Source organism: Leptodactylus fuscus, chromosome 6 (genome assembly GCF_031893055.1).
Source record: "Leptodactylus fuscus isolate aLepFus1 chromosome 6, aLepFus1.hap2, whole genome shotgun sequence".
Classification (NCBI taxonomy): domain Eukaryota; kingdom Metazoa; phylum Chordata; class Amphibia; order Anura; family Leptodactylidae; genus Leptodactylus; species Leptodactylus fuscus.
The window spans coordinates 59,671,533-59,694,512 of NC_134270.1; the positions used below are offsets into that span (position 1 = coordinate 59,671,533).

General features: G+C 41.3%; 1 protein-coding gene across 1 annotated transcript; it reads right to left on the reverse strand.

The window, feature by feature from the left end:
• Positions 1-1,638: 1,638 nt before the first annotated feature.
• On the reverse strand, positions 1,639-22,348 carry SLC37A2 (solute carrier family 37 member 2). The gene is made up of 18 exons (XM_075278551.1): positions 22,236-22,348; positions 19,963-20,044; positions 19,334-19,424; positions 16,944-17,022; positions 15,822-15,957; positions 15,517-15,593; positions 15,221-15,387; positions 14,800-14,837; positions 12,952-13,113; positions 12,771-12,861; positions 9,948-10,010; positions 9,175-9,260; positions 8,213-8,261; positions 8,062-8,135; positions 7,841-7,919; positions 7,443-7,540; positions 7,272-7,336; positions 1,639-1,754 (listed from the first exon to the last, which is right to left on the reverse strand). The coding sequence occupies exons 1-18, from the start codon at positions 22,298-22,300 to the stop codon at positions 1,739-1,741; spliced, it is 1,518 nt and encodes a 505-aa protein (XP_075134652.1). The 5' UTR covers positions 22,301-22,348; the 3' UTR covers positions 1,639-1,738.
• Positions 22,349-22,980: the final 632 nt, after the last annotated feature.

Genomic DNA, 22,980 nt, shown 5'->3' on the forward strand with positions numbered 1-22,980 from the left:
TATGTGACTGTGTGAGCAGCTTCTGTGTTACAAAGGGCTGAATGGATGTTGCTGAAATGTGCCAAAGTTCTCCCCCCATCCCCCATCAGAGGCAGAACAACACATTCCCTGTAGTACTCACAAGCTCTACACCCGATATAGTCCTCTTGCCCGTACACAGACTGCATGTTCTGTAGTCTCCTGATCTTCTATGAAACTCCATTTTCTTCAGCTTTCACACTGTCCAGCTTCATCCTATATAGCTCCGTCCACTGCCTAGCATGATCCTATCTGAGAATGGCTCAAGGACCTGTGATGACGTCATCACAGGTCCTTTAGTGTAGTGTGAACCTAAATTCCTTCACTGCGGTCATGTAGTGACGTCATTTACTGGTATAAAAAGTAGCCTATGTTTTAATTGGGGTCCCTATCTATGTATGTTGCAAAATTCATGCAAATCCGTTTTTGCGTGATTGAAGAACAACCATCCAAACACACAAACTTTCACATTTATAATATTAGTAGGATAGGATCTCTTCAAGATAAATCAGATGTGGCTGAATACAATATTAGGACTTCCTATAAAATGACATTTGTAGTGACTGTTGGAAATTACTCATGTCCCCTTTCTATATCCTAGACACATATTCCCTTTCTAGGAGACCAATTTACAGGTCTTATTCTTCCTTCCAGCAATAATTAGGCCAATGAGACAAGCTGTAAAGAGACGAGGCCATCACTACAACCTCCCAGGAGCAAGCAGCGGTCTCTCACATCTAATGAGGAGGAGAATCACCTACAAAAAAATTGTTTGTCAGTAACATCAGACGTCTTCTGCTGGAACAATCACCTCGCTATCTGCACGACCACTCACAGGATCAGCTGCAGGCTATGGCTCCCCTGGAGGTAGTTTATCAACAATTGGGTGGTTGATCTTGGAGACTACTAATACCAGAGATATGTGTGTGTGTGTGTGTGTGTGTGTGTGTGTGTGTGTGTGTGTGTGTGTGTGTGTGTTTGTGTGTGTGTGTGTGTGTGGATTGCAGTCACACCTGTGCCCTAGTAATGGGGGCCCTATAGTCACATAAGAAGACAGCTGTGGACCAAAGTGTCCTTTCTGACATAGGAATATCTCAAGGTCATTTGATAATTTGCCAACAGATTTTGCAATTGTGTTTTATTTCAGGTTACTGCTCTTCTTTGAGGTTCCCTATCCCTTACACCTCAGTTTTATAGACTTGTATTGTATGTCCAATAATCTGCAATATTTGATAATCCAGCACATTATCAGGTCCTGTTGATGCTGCATTAGAAGGAGTTTTAGGATCCTATAGAAATAATGTTACACATTTTTTAATACATATACAGAAAATTAATTTGCATCAGGTTTCTGGCGTTCTATTTAGTGCAGGGCATAGAAGGACACAGGTATTCATGTTTTACATACATTTTATTCACATACTGTTTGACAAAAAGGTTTTGGTAATTTATGCCTTTGGTGTATATATAGTGTACAGATTGTGGAGGAACTCATTCAACAATGTAATACCCTGAGTCAGATGGACTTCTAAACTGAAACATAGGTGAAGCAGGAATAAGTCTTTGGATCATTTTACCAAAGTCTTTAAAAATCTGTATTTAAAATGAAATAAAAAAAAAAATAAAGAAAAACTTCCAGCGTTTGCTTATACTAAAAATAGCAGCAATAAAGCTGAACCGGCCAGCAGAACAGGACGTATTGTTGCTGCACATCCGATCATCACAGCTCTCTAAACCTGGAAAAATATGTAGGATGGTAAGTGTCATCAGCTGAACCACAAAGGGTTAAATGCAAAAATCATCTTTCTAATGAGGCGAAGAACAGATGGCGAAATACAATCAGGTACCCAACACCACATTCATGGACGCAAAGCAGTTATTGATTATTGAGCCCCATGCAAAAACCAATGACGCCGAAGCAAAAATCACTACAGGATGTGAACCAAGCAAGCATCAGGTGACAATCTGAAGGAAAAGATACAATCGCCACGTAGTGACGGATATGAGGCACTGCAGCAGCAAGGAAAGGGAAGGTGACGTAGAGGAGGAGTAGGCAGTTATTTAGTAATTGTTTTTGTAAGGATCCATGGATCATTAAAAGGGGTTTTCCAGGCAAACATTTATGACGGTCTGTGCTAAGGACAGGTCACCAATATCAGTTATCAGCTCATAAGTAGCTGCAGGGCTGTTAAGAGCTAGAAGCACATAGCTCCGCCCACTCTGTAGTGACAGTAGGGATTACTGCAGCTCAGGTTCCATTCAAATGAATACAATCTGAGCTGCAGTAATCAGTAACTGTCACTACACAGTGGGCGGAGCCATCTGCTCCTAACAGCACCACAGCTACTAATATCATCTGATTGGCAGATTTGCTGGGTGGTGGACCGCAGTCAATCTGGTATTGATGACCTATCCGAATAATAAGTCATCAAAACTTTTTCCCTGAAAAAAACCCTTTAACATATCACGTGTATGTAAAGATATTTATCAGGTATTCAGATTCCACACATCACTATAGAGATTATCTTGCCATTTGTGCATTATTGATCTGCTTAGTAGATTGCGATTGGTCTTGTCAAGTATAATTAGCAGGAGATTAATAACATGTCAATAAATAATGACAAAAAATGATAATAGATGAGTCGTCCAACAGATGCAACACACAAACTGTGACAAGGTTACGTTACTAGGTTAGTGGTTAATGGAGTGAATTACTGGAAAAAGTAATGACATCAGAGACCAATTACAGGGCTCTATGCTGTCCCCTGCTGTTAGGAATAGGGAGCACAGGGACAAACATCCTTACAATATCACAACTACAGACTACAGGTGCATACAGAGACCTGTACAGACTGGGACAATAGTTAGTAGTTAATATAAAGTAGTAAGGGTGCATTCACATGCTACAGGTTTAAGAAAACCAAAAAAATGCAATATGATCACACTGCATTAATACACTTTATCGGTCAATGAAATTGTAGAAACGGAAGTGTACATTATTTTACATCTCGTTACAATTGTTACCTAGTAAAATCTTATTAGTTTAACCAGTCTTTATATAGAGTGACTGCCATGTATCCTACACACTGCCGTGATGGACAGAAAGGTTTGCATCTGATCAGGCTCCTCGGTTGGATTTTTGCATTGAGTGATTGCCATTTTCAGGGTACAACATACTCACAATGTGCATTATAACTACTCCAAGGTCCCACAGTTACTGTGCTTTAACGTCAGACTATTGCTACAAAGATACAGTAAGGTCGCTGTTCATTTCATGTTGAAATCATTTCTAAATCATTTAGATGTCAACCTGTCTTTTCCCTGCATTGATCCTGCATATGGTAAAACTCCTTTAACCTGGTGTCTGATTATCTGCTGGAAAAAGGCAATGTATTTCTATGGGATCCCAGGGCATCACTTGTGTAAATGCCATAACTTATGCCTGTTATATTGGGACTTCCAATCTACGCTGGATAGTTTGCGATTATTGCAGAAATCCAACTGGGAATCCCACCATTGCAGCTAGCCTATTACTTGTGAGCTTGCTCTGCAATGTTACAAGTAATATGTTGCTAGACGGCCTTGGTCTAAGATAGATTTCTTATGGTTGCAACATATGAACCCTCTGTGACCTGAATATTCAGTTTAAATATGGGGATCCAGGTGATGCAGCAGTGCTATAAAGAGCAACACATAGCCATATTATAGAACTTCTGCTTACATGGATGTTTTATACATTCCTATAATCTGGATAATGATCATGTTGGATCCACTGGGTGCCAGATTAAGAGAATTCTACTTTAGGCTAAAGCCCCATGTAGTGGGCCGCAGCATAAAAAAGTGCTGTAAAAAAATCCCAAAAAACTGCAGTGGCAACACATCACGGTTTTTCCCACGGTGCTTTTTCACAGAGGTTTCAGAATAGGACATGCTCTGAGTTTTGCGGCACAGTCTCTCAACACACTAATCCGTGGAAAACACAGTATTGTGCCTGGTTCTATAGAAATGAATAGGTCAGTGTGCTATCCAGGAAAAACCAAGATAGCACACTGAAATAACACACGGTCGTGTGCGTGAGGACTAAGGCTGAGGCCACATATTTTGGAAAAGCTGTATTTTTTTTGTTGCAGATTTTGCTAAGTTTTCCTTTTAAACAAAGCCATGAGTGGATCTAGCAGCAGAGACACATATACGAGCTTCCTTTATACTTATCCTTCCTTTTCAAACCACTTCTGGCTTTGGCTCAAATAAAACACAGACACATGTGACTGTGATGGTGTAAAATATAGGATGAGGCCCCATGCACACAGAGTTTACATGCGCACATTTTAGCATAATACACGTGTATAGAATACACATGTAAAAATAGCAGTCCCATTGACTTCAATGGAATTTTTTACGCGTCACGTTTTTTGTCACGTTTTTTATACATGTAAAAATTTCCATTCAAGTCAATGGGACTGCTATTTTTACATGTGTATTCTATACACATGTATTATGCTAAAATGCGCGCACGTAAACTCCGTGTGCACAGGCCCTAATAGTTTTTGTGGAAACATTTCCAACATGTCACTATTCCCACAACCAGATTTTCCTATCAAATTGAAGTTATGGCTCCCAATGGCAGGAGATGTCCTTCATTTATTGAGCGGAATGAGCCTCTTAATAAATTAGGCCCATCTTAGGCTAAGGCCCCACGTTGCAAAAAAGAAACTTTTTTGTTGAAGATTTTGCTGCGCTTTTTTGAGCCAAAGCCAGGAGTGAATTGAGCAAAGGTTTCAGTATAAGAGCTTCCTATATATTGCCATTCAGTTTGTAGCCAGTATTAGGTTTAGCTCAAAAAAAAAAAAAAAAAAACAACACAGGAAAGAAATCAGCAACAAAGCAGCATTTCCATGATGTGGGGCCTTAGCCTTACTTTGGAAAAGAAGGAATCAACACTAGTGTAGGAAACACCAATCTTAATAAATCTGCCTGACTAGTCGCTGAATAACAGTTAAGACTTCTGCTATTCCCACTTATCCCCATTGCCAATAGAGAATTGGTCACCCATTTGTATTAACAGAATGCTGACCGCAAAAGTTGGTATTCTGTTATTTTGTAAATAAAGCTCCAATGTAAAAATAAAAAGTCCTGCAAGTTTCTCATAAGCATACCTTTACAAATCCCCAAAGTTTTCAATACCTCAATTTGCTGTCCATAAAAGGAAACATCCTCACTTTAGATATGCTTTAACAACTGGGTGTAAAGTTCAAGCAACCTCTGATTTTCCACCAGCATTTGTGACATTAATAAATATTGAAATATACTTTCTAATTGAATTTTTGCTCCTTTCCTTGAATCCCTGTTCTGAAATCCATTTTGTCTCTTGTGAATTTTTTACCCCTGATTCTTTATTGTCAGCTGAAATCTCCACACTCCTTCTCACTAGGTATATAGGCTTATGTACAATGAAGGGAAGCCGAGGGCGGTTTCAGTTATATCTTGGGGATTATTATTAAAACAGTGCTTCTAGTGCTTTCTGAAATTTCCCCACTGTGGGACTATTAAAGGATTATCTTATCTTATCTTAGTGTCATATGATGGTGGTGATTTTCAGTGGTTCTACCTCTATTATTTTTGTAGATATCACCAGTTAAAAACACAGCTAAATCCCAACTGTTCACTTGGTGGGGTCTACTTCCCCCCTCCAGCCTCTGTTTCCCTGCATTATACAGAAACCCATCCACAGTGAGAAGCAATGTACTGATTTCAGCTGGCAAAAGAAAAAAAAAAATAGAGGCTGGGGGAGAGAAAATAATGGTGAAGAGACAGAAAGTGGATTTCAGCGTAAGATTTCAGCCAAAATCAGCTAAAGTATATTGCAAAATGTATTAGTCTCACAAATGCTGCCAGAAAATCAAAAGTTGTTTGAAAGTTTTAGTTAGGATTAAAACAACCACTGAAACCAAGTTATGATCACACAGCTGCAGTTTGGTACAATGTATCTGTTTAAAGAGGACCTTTCATCAGATTGGGCACAGGCAGTTTTATATACTGCTGGAAAGCCAACAGTACGCTGAATTCAGCGCACTGTCAGCTTTCCCGATCTGTGCCCCGTGTAAAGCGCTATCAGTCCTGGTACCGTAGCTTTTTACAGTCAGAAGGGCGTTTCTGACAGTTAGCCAGGGACGCCCTTCTCCCCAGCAGCGCCTATCGCGCTGTACTGTGGAGCGGGGAGGAACGCCCCCTCCCTCTGCTCACAGTGCTCGTCCATAGACGAGTATTAACCTGAATTCAGTGCACTGTCGGCTTTCCAGCAGTATATAGAACTGCCTGTGCCCAATCTGATGAAAGGTCCTCTTTAAGTAAGAGCCATGATAGAGTCTATGATAGGAGAAAAGTTTGTACAGCTACTCTGTGGATTTTCTACACAGATAACACTGTTAGGCTAAGGCCCCACGGGCCGTAATTGCAGCGCTAAAGAGCTGCGGAAAGAACCGCTGCATGATCGTATTGCGGTTCTTTCCGCAGCGCTTTGAAGAGAAAGTTCACAGAGTTTTCCTCTGTGGACTTTCTCTTCCCATTATATCGTGTCCGCGCTGTGATTTCTTCCGCAAATTGGGCATGGAATTCGCATGAATCCCATCCCCTTTGCTTGTACTGTAAAACACCGCAATTTTTCCTGCAGCGTCTCCGCTGCGGGCAAATCGCGACATTTAAGTCCCGTGGGGCCCCGGCCTAAAGCTGAGTTCACACGGGGTTTTGTGGACCAGATTTTGTCATGGAAATCTGCATCAGAATCAGATCCAAAAAAACACTTCCTGCGGATCGCTGTAACATTCTGCTCCGGATTAGGCCCAAATGAATGGGCCTAGTCGGGAGGGAGTGTCGCTCCGCGGACGCCCGTGGCCAGAAAGGGCAGCTCGCGTCTTTTTGGTGTCTTCCTGCTCACGGAAAAATGAAGTGAACGGCTCCCATTGAAGTCAATGGGAGACGTTTTTTTTTGGACTGGATTCTGAGGCGTATTCCGCGTTAAAATCCGGTCCGAAAAACCCCGTGTGAACTCAGCCTAACTGCCCATCAGCTGTGAGGGGTATTAGTTTGCACAGGTTTTCAGCCTCTCGATGTAAACGACTGTGTCTCCATTCACTGACAGCAAGCAGACAATGTCTATTAGGAAGTTGCAGAACTTGTCATTACATGGAAATGATGGTTTATTTACAAAAATCCAGAAAATCCCTTTACTTTGAGTCTCTGTTAGTAACACTTACCCTCTGGCTCTTTTGAAACATGGACAAATTTCCTTAATTTCTTTGTACACCAGACGAGCTAAAAACTGTAAGGAAAGAGTAGAGTGGTCAGAAGATATCATAATATATAATATGGATATGAATAATATCAGAAACTGATCTTGTTCAGTGCCGGGGAAGGTGTGGACTTACTAAACAAGCAAGAAGATCAGCCACAATCAACATGTAGAAGACATAGTTCCAGCCCTTGGATGAGAGCACTGATGCCAGGGTCGGTCCCAGAGCAGCTCCTAGTCCATGAAAAGACAGAAGTTACATAATATCCTCTAAAAATGTTTCCAAATGTCATAACATGACAGCTATTTAATAATAATTTTATTATAGGGCATTACAATACTAATTCCATTATTCTGGCATGTAACAGAATAGCAAATTTCTTGGTCTTTCTCAAATTTTTGTCCTATAAATTTTCCATGGCTAATAATCAAAAAGATTTGATAATCTAGTATTTCCCATCAACCCTGGACTAACAGTGCTGTATAATGTAACAATTTATTAACATTCTAAAATAACACGAGTTATGTACCAACCTATCGAACCACTGCCGTCAATAATGGCAGTGACGGTAGAAAGAGCCCTGGCATTTCCACGTAAAGATTCATGTGTTCCCTGCAAGAAAATCAGAATAAACATCACGAGTTGCAGTCTCCAGCCCTGCTGTTCTGACCTATGTGGCATTCAGTCACAGGGCAATATATGGACACAGTATGCAACTTATGGGACCCGATGTTTGCTGGTCACATGATCTTACCAAATCTGCAGACACCGCAGTGGTGATGAGTGAATAAGGTCCATTAACCAACATGCCACATATGATGAGCATAGCTGCAGAAAGAAAAGCCCAAAATGTAACACCAGCAAGACAGTATAGACATAAGCAAAAATAATAATATAAAACTTACCGACTGTGGCGGAAACAGCCGTCTGCCCAAACTGATTGTAGACAAACAACTAAAATAAAGATTATTAATAATTATATACCAAGAGATGCGCATTATAACGAGTACAAACAGTACATATAGAATTATATGCCAAACAATGCACACATTATGCCAACATGGTTCCAGATCATATCATATGTACATACAGGAAGAAGTATAACCTATACAAGCTATACAAGATTCCTCGGTTATACCTACATAGTCCATATCTCTATGTATAAGAAGATGTATCCGTTACCCCATACACTGCACAGGTTGAAAAGCATGCTCAGATTTCCACGTGGATATTTTTCCCACTACATTAGGATGCAGCCTTATGGTTATTAGTATCTTAGGATGTACAATACCACAGCTGTTTACTGGTTTAGCCACAGCCAACAATCATACAGAGAAGTAACAGATATACCAACCTGGCCTTTAACTCTGTACCAAACAATAAAGGCATTGATTTGTCAGAACTCCTTCTGGCTGCACATAATATTTCCAATGAGATTAGCTAGGATGAGGGAAGCAGGGTTATGTCTATGTTGTTCCTCAGGGGCCCTACCCCAATGATTTGCTCCTGCTATGACACTTGGACAGAGTAAAGAGGGCGGTTCTGTGCTGATAGGGCCACAGAAAGGTGCAAGCCTTTAAGTCAGAGGTTGAAAATGGTTGGATTGAAGCATTGCACCAACCTAATACACTGGACCTCAAGAGGGGAAGGGGCTTTTTTCACATACAGGAAAACAAACCACCTATTTTTTTCACATTATTGTCACATATTGCTTGTAAATTCTAGCAACAAAACCAAAATATATATATATGGTGAATAGGCAAAAATGGGAGGATGCTCTGTTATATTAGGGCTACTCAGTGTGGGGGTTTAGATGGTCATTCACATAGCAATGGTCCTGCACTGGCCTCCAGCACTGGTCACTCACCATGGGGGCGGTTAAGATCAACATAACGGCACACGTGATGGCTCTCCCTCCAGTATAATCAGATACTGCTCCGGCCAATATTCCACCTAGAAGAAAAATAAAACCGCTTGGAACCAAGTGGTGGAAGAAAGCTATATAAAACCTCTCCTTAAAAATCACTCCTTGCACATATGTAATTTTCAGATTTGCAATAATCCTTACATGTGAAGGCAAGGGATCTCTCATATAGCCATACTTTGCACTCCCAGTAGATGCCCCTGGTAATATCTAACACTGACCTCACCTAACCTCATAGCATGATTTTGGGCTTTGTAGAGGTAAATGCTTCTGATGTATTGTAAGGATCTGAGAACTGGAAACTTTTCCACATATATTTTTGTATATTCACCCCAGTATTCCACCAGATATTATTTATAAGCACATACATTATGTATATTCACCCCAGTATTCAGTACTCCACCACGCTGTATGAAACTGATTATTTACAAGCACAACAAGACATATAGAAGCGGGATGGGGTATAAAGAAGCTTACAGTTGTAAAATCCTTAGCTCCACGACAAACATCTCAGCCCTGATCTAGTGATGCCTTCAGATGGGCCACCTTTAGGCAATGCTCTATATAAATTAAAGGATACACTACCTACAAACTCATATCAGAACAGAACAGGGGGTATAGAGGGAAAGAAGGAGTCACCTGTATCAGGTTCATAAGATCACTGCAGGTCATGAAAGGTAGCAGTAAGATATTGGACTAGTAGAGGATAGTCTTACCCAGAATGCCGCCTGCATCAAACAGAGTGGACATGTCTCCAGCCGTCTTGGGATCAAAGTGAGCTGTAAGAAATATATGGCACATTTATAACTGGATACATACATTACATATAGTCTATGGGCTAAGTTCATTCCCTGATATAAGCAGAGTTGCACATGATAGGTTGAACTGCAAGCTCACCCCGGGAAGTCTGTGTGAGTCCTATGTAGGCAGAAGGAAATAAATTCTCAAAAAGACATTGCCTGTTCACATGGATTTCCAGTAGAGGTAGCATATTTAATCCTACATACTGTTCATGTCTACCTTACTGATGTCCAGTGGCGTAACTAGGAATGGCGGGGCCCCGTGGCGAACTTTTGACATGGCCCCTCCCAACACCAAAGACCTCGACCAACCCCCTCCTACCCATTCCTGCGCGCTCTATTATGCCCCATAGTGGCCCCTGCACAGAGTATTATCCCCCATAGTGGCCCCTGCACACAGTATTATGTCCCTTAGTGGCCCCTGCACACAGTATTATCCCCCATAGTGGCCTCTCCACACAGTATTGTACCCCATAGTTGCCCCTGCACACAGTATTATGTCCCACTGTGGACACTCAAACAATTATTATACTCTGGGGTCTTTTCAGACCCCAGAGTATAATAATTGGAGACCCAGGGGGAGAAAAACATTAAAAAAAAAAAAAAACCTATGTTGCTCACCCATCTCCCAGCTCCTACGCTGTCGGCCTCCGAAGTAGTCCATCTTCAATGACGTCAGACGTCACATGACCCGGGGCGCAGGCCAGGGTCATGAGACGTCAGACGACTAGGCCGAAGCCTGCCTGGATCGTGGAGAGGTAAGTAACAGTGTTTTTTATGTACCTTACCTCTCCCGGGCCTCCGATCATTATACTCAGGGGTCCGAAAAGACCCCCGAGTATAATGAAAGCAGCTGTCAATGGGCCCCTAATGTCCTGGGCCCTGTGGCAGCTGCCTCTGCTGCTACGCAGCTAAGCATGATGTTCATGCTTTGGCCTTCTAATTTTGAGGGCCCCTGTTTTATTGCATTATAAGAGGGTCAAAGAGGGTCAGTGACAAGCTGGGGTATTTACTTACAATAGAGATATATAGCAATCATAGGTACCATAGGTAAGTGAACCCCTTAAAGGACCAGCTTCTGTCTTCTGTGAACAAAGGTTAAGCATTCTATATGAAAAGTTCTTCAACATTACGACTTCTATGACTGTTTTATTTAGTTGCTGGATGGAATAAAAACTTTTAAATATTTAAGGGTAAAACATTCATAGGTAAAAGGACCTGTTTCAGAACAGCCTCTTGCGCCAGTGTAATATGGTCCCACACATGTTGGGTTTTCAGCATTGGCATAACTACCGGGGAAGCAGCGGAGGCAGCTGCCACAGGGCCCGGAACATTAGGGGGCCCGGCGACAGCCGCTACCGCTGCATATTTTTTTTTAATGAGCCGTTACCGGCTGGAGATACTCCAGCTAGTAATAGGCCCTACTTACTGACGTCATTGAAGATAGCCGACAGCGGGGAGCGCAGGGATAGGTAAGTAACAGTGTTTATGTTTGTATCCCCCTCTTGGTCTCCGATTATTATACTCTGGGTCTGAAAAGACCCCAGAGTATAATAATTGTTAATGGGTGTCCACAATGGAGCATAATACTGGGTGATGGGGCCACTATGGGGCATAATACTGGGTGATGGGGCCACTATGGGGCATAATACTGAGTGAAGGGGCCACTATGGGGTATAATAGTGTGTGGGGGGGTGTCAGTTGGGAGGGCCCCATATCAAAGGTTCGCCATGGGGCCCCGCCATTCCTAGTTACGCCACTGGTTTTCAGCCAAACAACAATGTTTCTGTTCACTAATAGAGATGAGTGAGTACTATTCAAAATGGCCGTTTCAAATAGCACACACCCATAGGAATGAATGGAAGCGGCCGGCCACTTAACCTCCTGTGTGTGGACTGCATCCATTCATTCCTATGGGTGCGTGCTATTTGAAATGGGAGTTTCGAATAGTACTCGCTCATCTCTATTCACTAACAGATAGCAAAAATCTTGAAAATGTTGAAATAGTTATACATAAAGTAATACCGTATATACTCGAGTATAAGCCAACTTTTTCAGCACATTTTTCATGCTGAAAAAGCTCTCCTCGGCTTATACATGAATCAGGGTCCACGGAGCACAGAAAACTGTAAGTACGGTAAGTTGAAATTTTCATTGCATTATAGTTTAGCTTTACTTACATAAGACCAGAAAACTCATTTAATGGGAACTTGTCACATGGAAATTGCTCCTTATCCTCCAGGCAGTATGTTATAGAGCATGAGGAGCTGAGCAAATTGATGTACATTTTTGTGTGTATAAGTCAGTATAACTTGTCATTTATCTATTAAAATCTCTGCTCTTTCTATGATAAGAAGTCAAGGCGGCGGTCCTATCAGTGACTACTATGTCTGTATGTATAGTCATAGTGGGCAGGCTGTCAGTCATAGGACCACCTCCTTAACTTCTCAACATAGAAAGAGCAGAGATTTCAACGGATAAATGTCAAGTTATGAATCCTTCCACAAACCTGTATATTAATCTATTCAGCCCTTTCTACTCTATAACATACTGCCTGCAGCACTCTTCATGTGACAGCTTCCCTTTAGGAATCATTCCATGGGCCTATGTCCAGGTACAGTTATGAGAGGACTGGGGTTACCTTTAAGTACTATATTGACTGTATTATTTTGTCAGTTTTGTTGGGTGTACTGATCAGCCTGTACCCTCTCACTGCTCTATAAGGATCAGCATTCTTACCCACGTTGGCGATGTAGAGCGGAAGCCAATACAAGAATGTGTAACTGACCAACTTGGCAAACAGCAGACACAGTGAGAATTCTACCACTCCCTGCAGAGATCACAAATACACAGGCATCACATACAGAAAACATGCAACAAGTTTGACATACAAACACTGCCTCCACTAGATCCAACCTACCGGGATCCTCAGAGCTCCCCAAAAACTAATGGCCTGAGGGTGTTCTGCTGGTTCTTGTGGACTAACAGACTCCTCCAGATCAGGGGCTGTCTGATTCTTAAAGATGTTCTCTGTGCTGCTATTCATTACTTGGGCATCCTCCAGCTGATCCTTCAGTTCATCCTGGAATTAATGTTTTAAAAAAACAGTATTAGGGTGAATTCACACTGAGTAAACGCTAGCTTATTCTGAACGTAAAACACGTTCAGAATAAGCGGCGTCTAAAGCAGCTCCATTCATTTCTATGGGAGCGGGCATACGAGCGCTCCCCATAGAAATGAATGGGCTGCTTCTTTCACTCCGTGCAGTCCCATTGAAGTGAATGGGGAGTGCCGGCGTATACGGCAAGCTCTGCTCATGCCGGAGCGTACACGCCGGCACTCCCCATTCACTTCAATGGGACTGCACGGAGTGAAAGAAGCAGACCATTCATTTCTATGGGGAGCGCTCGTATCCCCGCTCCCATAGAAATGAATGGAGCTGCTTTAGACGCCGCTTATTCTGAACGTGTTTTACGTTCAGAATAAGCTAGCGTTTACTCAGTGTGAATGCACCCTTAAAAGGGATAGGAATATTCTAAAACTACATAACCATACAGAGACCATAAAATAAAGTGTCTGATAACAAGCAACGGACACTTCTCCATAATAAGTATCACTGAGGGATTGTACTTAGATCTAATGCCTTACATCTAAGTACCCTGTCCTACCATCTAGGGCAGGGGAACAAATCCTGCGGACATTAATCCATTTGAACCTCCTCCTGATGAACAGCCCATAATATGGCTAGGGAAACATGTTGAGGGGGGTAAAAGGATGTAGGGCAAAACTCTCTATAACCACTTTATTAAGAATAGAGATTGAGTCTAGGTGCACACAATATGAATGAGCCTAGTCCTGTTTGCCTCTAAGTCATGGTTCTCATTTAATTTATGGGACTCTGATTAGATGTCTTGGTATTGAAGGAGCCTTGGAGTTTTTGTATTGAGGCTTCTATTTGATGTGAGGTTGGGCAGAGACCTGTGGGAGGATTTAAAGTGGTGTATATTTAGACCACACACACTATTGAAAGGTCCAGCCACCCACATTTTGGTGTTTTTAGGACTTAATTTATCCTTGAAATAATTGTTTTAATGGATCCAATAAAAGTTAAATTTTAGTTCCTCCTTCAGTGAACTATTTTCTCCATAATAAGGTGTCATGTGTTCCTTCTGTAGGACACAAGTGACGGCATCACCACTCCCCATTCTTCTAGACCAGGGGTGGGCAATTAATTTTCCCATGGGGCCACATGAGAAATTGTAACAGTTCTAGAGGGCCATGCGCGCTGTGGCAAATTTAGCTCCACCCATTTCTACGCTGACTCCGCCCATTCTCAATCATCTTTTCACATGCCCCCACACAGTATAATCCTCCTACAGTCACCCCGTACATTATATGTCCCCCACATTATAACGTTTCACTCCTAATGTCCCACAGAATTAAATCCCTCTACTGGTGCACATGGTGGCTCAGTGGTTAGCACTGCAGCGCTGGGTCCTGGTGTTCAAATCCCGCCAAGGGCAAAAAATCATCTGCAAGGAGTTTGTATGTTCTCCCCGTGTTTGCATGGATTTCCATCCCATATTCCAAAAAGACATACTGATAGGGTAAAAAAAAAAAATGTACATTGTGAGCTCTATGTGGGGCTCACAATCTATAAAAAAATAAAATAAAAAAAAAAACACAAGTTGGGGGAAAAGAATAGAATAACCTTTGTAACAGGAGGGAAAAGAAAAAACAAAACAAAAAAAAACAAAAAAACACTTACAGTCTGATCAGGAGGACTGCACCCGACATCCTCTGGATCTATGCAGATGGGAATAAAACAAGAAAGCATAACTCAGTCTGAATAATCTTTGAATAACCACATTCCATGGAGCAGCTGACTAGATGATGGGAACTGCTTAGTGGATTTCATTGTGACAAGAAGATCTCTGGAGTGAGGGCAGCTCATAAGCTGGCAAACAGAGAGTCCTAGACGTGGTCTTCACATTCATTACTTCTAGGTGTCAGTAAGTTTGGAAAGTTTCATTATACAAAAGGAAACTATTCCAATATTAGAAATAAATTTCAGAGCTGGCATTTAAGCAGATCCTCATTATATTTCACCTTTGGACATCTCAGCCTGCAGTGCCCCCCACATCTACATCAGAGGGCATGTCAGGAATATAAGTAAATATGAGACTCACATTCAACAAGGAAAAAGAAGCTGATTATTCCAAATGATGCAATGATGATTCCTGGTACAATAAAGGATAGACCCCAGGCAGTGGAGACAAATGCCCCGGCAATAAGAGAGCCTAATATATTCCCCACAGCGGTGTGAGAGTTCCAGATTCCCATAATGAATCCTCTCCTGCGAGGAGACAAGATATTGAGGAGGGTAATATTAGACTGATGTCTGGTTACATTGTACAGTCTATATTTACTTCCAATTCAATAGTTCTCAGGCTACCATATAAATAATTAGATAGATGTTACTTACTTTCCTTTACCAAACCAATTTCCCATGCAAGCAACAACTGATGGCCACCCTGTCGTCTGAGCCAATCCATTTAATATCTGTTGAAGGTCAATAAGCAAAAGTCACTGAAAACAGGGTATAAACTTTAGTGCACCGAGTTTACAGCACAAGATAATAAAATGTTAGAGAAATGTAATACTAGACAGTGAAGTCAGACAGATAACGGAGCAGTAGCTCAAGAGCACAGTTACATATAATACCATTCTTTATAGCTTGTTCTATATCATATAAACATGCCATAATATGACACTGGTATGGAGAGTTACCTGAAAGAGAATATAGTACCAGAGGGCATGAATATTCCAGTAATAGCCCAGACCCAGGAAGGCTGTGAACACCCCACATATGACCATACCGCCGGACAAGTAATAGCGCAATGGGAGGCGCTCTCCAAAAATACCACTACGAAAAAAAGAAAGTTATATAAAACTTCTCCAATGATATATATCTCCTAAACAATAGTCAGAAAGCAGTATTATATATAGTTGTTATACGAGTGTACATGGGGGACAGTATTCTAGCAGTTCTATTGTTGTACATGTGGCACTATTACAGTAGTTCTATTCCTTTACATAGGAGGCAGTATTATAGCAGTTCTGTTCTTGCACGTAGATGGAGTATTATCCTTGGTCACCTAATTCTCAGAACAAGTTTTTGCTACGACTCAAATTTCCTGCTTTCAAAGGTCAATAGTTGCAGCCAAACATGGATTTACATTGTTTATTTAACTCTCGATGAGATCTCAAAGAAAAAAAAAAAATTGTATTTGATCGATCTTGGAACTAAACACTATAATTTACAGAGAGATTAACCTAGCTATTACAAAATTTCCAGAAATGTGACGGAGGAGCTGAATTATACCGTTTTATATAGAAAATAACACCCTGCGGATTTCACAAGCACAATAAATGGATTGTAATGGAAAGATACGGAAATATTTCATAGTCTATTTACCATCAGTCACGGTATGCCCCTGAACCAGGAGAAAGTAACCCCGTTATTCAATTTCTGAGTGCTAAGTAGCAAGGTTGATATAAAAATAAAGCGCATTGTAAGTGACAATACTTAGAAGATACAGTGAGCTTGGTCCAGTACTCATATAAGGTAGCCATATCATCTGTTGGCAGTGCCAAATGCTGGTCTTGACGTAACAGACAATGCCAACACTGCTCTATGTTCCTTAGACACGTAACACTGTCAACTCTAATCTCTTTTACATTTAGTTACAGCGTTCTTGCAGTTTCCTTGTACTTGTCATTTGTTACTTTTGGATGCGGATTATGTTGGTGACATAAAGATAGCAGTTTCATCTCTATAAGGCACTAATGTATTATATCTTGTGTGTACAGAAGCCATCATCTTCATGCAAACTGACCTTAGACACTCACCTAATAAACATGCCAATAGCATAAGCCACCAGGAAGGAGGTATCCAGGGAACCCAAAAGTTCTTTGTAATTGGAACCATCTGAAGAAAACGCAATACCAGTTAATACACAGTAAGCTTACTCTGTCAGTTTCATCCTGTAAGGGCTCATGCACATGGGGCAAGAGGGGGTGGATATTGATGCAGAATCCACCTCGAAATCCGCCCCCTCACAATAGAGGTCTATGTAGACCGCTAGTGTTCTTTTTTCCGTGAGCAGTGTGTTCCCGCTCACAGAAAAAAGAAGCAAGCTGTCCTTTCTTCATTTGGGCCTACTCCAGAGCGGGAAGCTGCGACTGTCGGAAGCTGCGACAGTCGTGGCAGGCACAATTTTGTCCTATTCTGAGGCGGCTTCCCGCGCCAAAATCAGGCCCAAAATACATGGTAACTAGTTCCTTATGAACTAGCCCTAAGCGTCCATTCACATGGAGGAAAATGGTGAGGAATTTGGTGTGTAATTTCAGCGCTGAAAAAAAAAGCCTCCCATTGACTTCAATGGGTCGCTAGCAGAAAAAGGAACCCATTGAAGTCAATGGGAGGCTTTTTTTTCAGCGCTGAAATTCCACACCAAATTCCTCACCATTTTCCTCTGTGTGAATGGAATCTAACACTATCACTTGTTTAAGTTTGCCTGAAAGCTTTAAGTATTCCTAGAATACTCCATGAAGTTGGACAGCTCTTCTCTTACATGCCTTTCTAGTTCATCAATGCAATGTCCAAGCTACAGTCAAGACTGACACCCAGGATCCACTGGAGGAAAGAAGGGACTGATGCAATATCAGGGTATGGCAGCCATTAGTAGTTGCCATCCTTAACCCGACAAACATCTTTAAGGCAATCCTGGGGTATCTCTCTTTTCTATTGTATTGGATTATATTCTGTTATATGAGCCACATGTTTTAATGCATCACAACTTAAGAAATCTATTATTAGCAAGTGGAAAAGCTGACAAATGCCTTGTCAAAAGATTTTCCACAAGGAAGCAGCGGATCATATGCTTTAAATACCGATCTGAATTCTATTTGTTTCCAGGGAAAAATGGTATTTAAAGAATGGGGCAACTTCCTATAAATAGCCTTAAACACAAGAGCAGAACATGGTGAAACAAATGTTCCTCTCTCATCTCCAGATCAATATTTCCTCAAAGCTACATGTGAGACGAATGACCTGCATCACATTTTTCCCTAGGGTAGGCAATAGGACTCCATGAAAATCTTGCTTAGTTATCCAGACATATACAGAAGCTGGGGGTGGAGCCATTCCTGCGTAACCAGGTGACTGCCAACGTCTGTATAGCGCTACGGAATATGATGGCGCTATACAAGTAAGCATGATAAATAAAGCAGGCAGGTATACCATGCAAGAACTTTAAGGTGGTAGTTGTGACCCAGCTTTCCTAGAAACAGGTATAAATAAGAAGTCAAAGGCTTACATTAACTAGGGAAATTTTAGGGTTTTGGGAAGAAATGCTCAATTCTTGTTACTTTGCCCTATTATCCAACTCTCGCACCAATAGGGCTACCAGATTGGGGTGTTGGGAGGAGTATCTGATGCAGAAAATGCAGATTTAGGGCATAGTCATATGAAGAGTCCAGGGCATGGCCGACTGGTACCAGCAACCCTTTAGGGGCAGGAGTCTCATATCTGATAAATGTGTTTAACCTCAATGACTCATTAGTGGTTTTTAATGACAAAGAATGATCCAAGAAAAACACTAAGTAAAATTTATCACCGGTAATGCTGTGTATATGACAACCATCCCATAACCCAGTACACAAAGTAAATCCTTAACCTCTAATTAACCACAATTAGTCTCATTAAAACAACTAAAACAAACAGAGCGGTTAGTGCAACGCCCCAGCCGCGGGAGAGTCAACAAGATTCCCAAACTCAATAGCCCGGGTTGCAGACAGTGAATAGAATTTTTACTTTATTTACTGACACTTTACAGCTGAAGGTCCGTTGCTATTGCATCTGAACTCAACAAGTCTCTGTGAGCGAATACCAAACTGGACAGGAGGGAGATCACAAAGTATAGTAGTTCACAAAGTATTGTAGACTGGCCATCAAAAATGTCCATTATAGACCATCTAAGTGTTTCTAAAATTATTAGTGGTCATTCTACTGTCCATCTAACCTACATTTCCATGGCTGCTTATGTACAATGTCTATGGGTAACTGGAGGACATTCTCGCACTTCAGACAGCCAATGAGAGACTGAGAAATGAATTCTACGTTCTGATTGGCTAAGCTGAAAGCGATTTACCAAGATGATATACACTTAACATGGCAGCGATTTGGATGTGATTTGTTACCCAGAAGTGTCAGGATTTTGTTGCAGCGTTTTACTCACCGAATGGTGCCCAGCTACACCATGTGGTGTCATTTTCGGAAATATTTGCTGGTGGATTGGGAATCTCTGAACAGTTTCTGTGCAGTTGACTCTAAAACAACAACAACCAATATTATATGGTTAAGTTTTACTTTTAGGAAAGCTGAGCAATAACATAGCTTTTCTAACCTCAGAATAGTAATTGTGCCTAGATATGTCAGATACATCCTCTGCTCATGTACTATAGAATAAGATGGAGAATTCTGATCCAATAGCTAACACTGAACGCCAGAAAGAAGAAAATGTTCAGAAAGGATTAACTAACGTCTTAAGGTGCCAGGGAAGTGTCAACACTATACAGTAGGAAATGGCAATGGCAGATAATGTTATTTGCTTTCTATGGTAGGGTTCCAGTCCTGTCATCTCAATATATGGATCTTTGACCATTACGTAGATAGGGACTGACAAGCATCAGTGACTAAATAATCCAAGTGAAAGGATGGATACGGTTTACTTACAGCTCAAAACAATATAGAAAGAAGTGTCAGTTTAGGGATATTACCTGGCAGACCGCAAACTTCGTCCCCATCCCGCAGAATAAAGAGCATAGAATATATCACTCCATACACAGAACATATGAGATCACTCACCTTCACAACACTGATCGGCTTCCTGGAGAGGTGATAACTTGTATAAAACAAAAATGTCAGAACAATAACTAATCCTCGATACCTGAAAGAAAAACGGACAATGAATATATTTAGAGATCCCCCTCATTGCGTTCATATCCCACCATGTCATGATGTTGTCACCCCAAGCTTCTGTCATTGTCCTCTAACCCTGATAATGTGTCATTTTCCTTTTACTACAAGTTATCTTGTACCCCCAATATCTGTGTACCATTGTTTTGTACCCCTTTAAAATCTGACAACAGATGACAACGTATTCTTGGTGAAGTTGAGAGATTGTTTCCGATGCTCAGTGCAGGGACAGATCTGTCACGTGACAGAGGCTGAGGAAATCTGTTCCAGCTGCAGCATCACCCACAAAAACCACAAGCAAAACGGAGTCAAGTTAAAGTGGTAGGCACCCAAATGCTGAATGCCCATCATTTCTTAAAGCGACACTCTGTAATCTAAGGTCTCTCCATTTCTGTACAAGTCAATGCAGTTTACTGCTCTCGTGTATCAGCCATTTTAGGCACGGGAGAAGCGGACTGCAGTGTTCATTAATAGGATGAGTAACAAGACGGAGTCTTCCTGTCCCCCCCTCTATCCCATGATCAGTATCTTTTGTCAAATGTCTCCAGTGCCATGACTATCCAGAGAAATCTTCATTCATAAGTATGACCGATATCTGTCTATCCTATTCGTACTGTACTTTTATAAGAAGCACATTTTACATGTAGTGGCTCCTTTAAATGACATTGGTGTGATTTTTGCTTAATATAGAGAAAAGTCCAGCCATGTTATCAGGCGCAGAGCAGACTGCAGCACTTTGCTGACACAGGCCGTGAGATTCTGACTTTTATTTGCAAAAGGAGAAATATAGGTTCATTTCTTGCAGTTTCTAGATGATGTAACATGCGCTGACACATACAGAGGACACTGCTCATTGTAGAGAAAGCAAGTCATTGCAGATGTGTGGAATACCGAGCAAAGGCCAGCTGTCAGTAAATCTACTAACAGTCAATGAGCAGCATCAGCCACTATACTACCTGCACCCGTACAGAGATAAACCTTGCCGATGCTGTATGTACACCAATAGCAAATGTGCAGTAAGAGGTCAGACATTAGATTTTATTTGATTTATTTGATGGGTAAACATATTGTCACAATAGAGAAATTTCTCCCCGTGCCCACTGTCACACAGTAGTATTTGGGACTATATGTTGCATCAGTATTTGTATGCTCAAATCCAGAGTGGAGGATAAAACAGAGAAAATATTCCCAGCCTGCTTTAGTAGTCCAGGTAGGTAGGGGGGGAGGATATATCTTACCAGAGGGAAAAACAAACAAACCCCCTCCTAGGCACATAATAAAAGGGTCATTTACATGGCACTCTAACACTAGGCTGCCACTATAGAGCTTTTCCTAGTTTGTAAATTCTCTTGGTCACTAAAGCTGCAGGAAAACTGCTGCAACTCTATTGATGTGCTAAATTGTGAGAACATGTATCAGATCTGGAAACCAGACCGGGGTCCTCCATGAGTTGGAAGGAAGAGAACTTTAGCTACAATGTGCAAACACTAGTTGTATAAAGTAGCGGATGCCATTTTTATAAATGTAATAAAATTGGTGCTGCAATAATCATAATGATAATACATTTTATAGCACCATTATATTCTGCAGCACTTTACAATACATGTGAATGGAGTTTTAATACTGTCAGATTTTGTGTAAAATGCTTTACTGATTTAACAGGAAATCCACATCTGCTCATAAATACCTATGAGAAAATGCATTTTTCCCTAGATTACTGCACTGTCTGAATAGATGTCAACAAATGTATCATCTGATAAATCTGCCATCAGTCAGCTGAGGTCCACGGTCAGTAAATACAAGGACCCAACAGGTTAGAATAAAACCTGATCCTATAGAGATAAGCAGCATAATGTGTGACAACCGTTCATCATCCTCCACTGAAATAACAGACATTCAGCAGAGTCAACAGCAGCGACAGAGATTCTCATTCAATATCAAATTCTCATTTGGAGTAAATTTTTGTTGTGTCCACACCCATACCAGTTTACGCAAAATTTGTGTACCCCCCCCTTCTAAATAGATAATATCTCATAGAGAACGCATGGAATACCAAGATGGACAGATGTGATAAAGTAGATGTCTGACCACTACAGCCAGTAGAGACTTAAGGTCACATGCTCCATCCCCCAGTTTCACACACAAGACAGAGAATTTCTTACCAGCTATCTCTGGACACTGTCCTCATCAGCCTGATGGCTGGAGCAAGGGGAGATCTCATAGTCATTGTATGGCTATTGTCCTTCAGATACCAATGGGTCCTGGGGAGGGTTAGAAGGGGATCTCTGATGTACTAAACTCCTGGACACAGGATCACATATCTCAGCTTTCCTCAGTTATATACAGAAGCTCCCACCCCCCCACCTCATACACTCCCAAATCCTCAAACACACAATGAATGAGAATTAGTAGACAGCATGTGATCACAGCAGTCATGTGACTGTAAAGGGTTGGGCCTGCATAGACACTACCCCCCACCCCAATTGACTTCATAAAGACATCAAATGATACATGAGTGTTGCAATAATGTGACAAGTCTGCTAGAAGAAGTTATATGCAGAGAGGAATTGTACAAGACGGCTCACGCTGCGGGGCTGATTCATGAGTGAACTGAATACAAATAAAAAATGTGCACATTATCTCATCCAAAAATTACAAGTACATTAAAGTTTTGCTGCATCATAAATATCTCAGAATTGTTTTCTATTGAGAATATTGCAGGTGTATGTCCAATTCCCATTAGTGTCCCCATCTAGCAGTAACCACTAAGCTCCTATTCCTGTCTTATACCATAGCAGACGTCTCTTGTTTCACCCCCAGACCTATAAGGAGGTAACTTTCTTAGAAATACCCAGATCGGCTGTAATAAAAATTCACTTGACATCCACAGACCTAATTGATGCTGGC

Excerpts from the sequence above, each read along its gene's own strand:
- SLC37A2 (XM_075278551.1), bottom strand. The coding sequence starts at position 22,300 with ATGACTATGAGATCTCCCCTTGCTCCAGCCATCAGGCTGATGAGGACA. Across the intron at positions 14,838-15,220 it reads CTTCTTTTTCCTTGTTGAAT|ATCCAGAGGATGTCGGGTGC; the intron begins GTGAGTCTCATA and ends CCATCTGCATAG. Across the intron at positions 12,862-12,951 it reads GGGGAGCTCTGAGGATCCCG|GGAGTGGTAGAATTCTCACT; the intron begins GTAGGTTGGATC and ends TGATCTCTGCAG.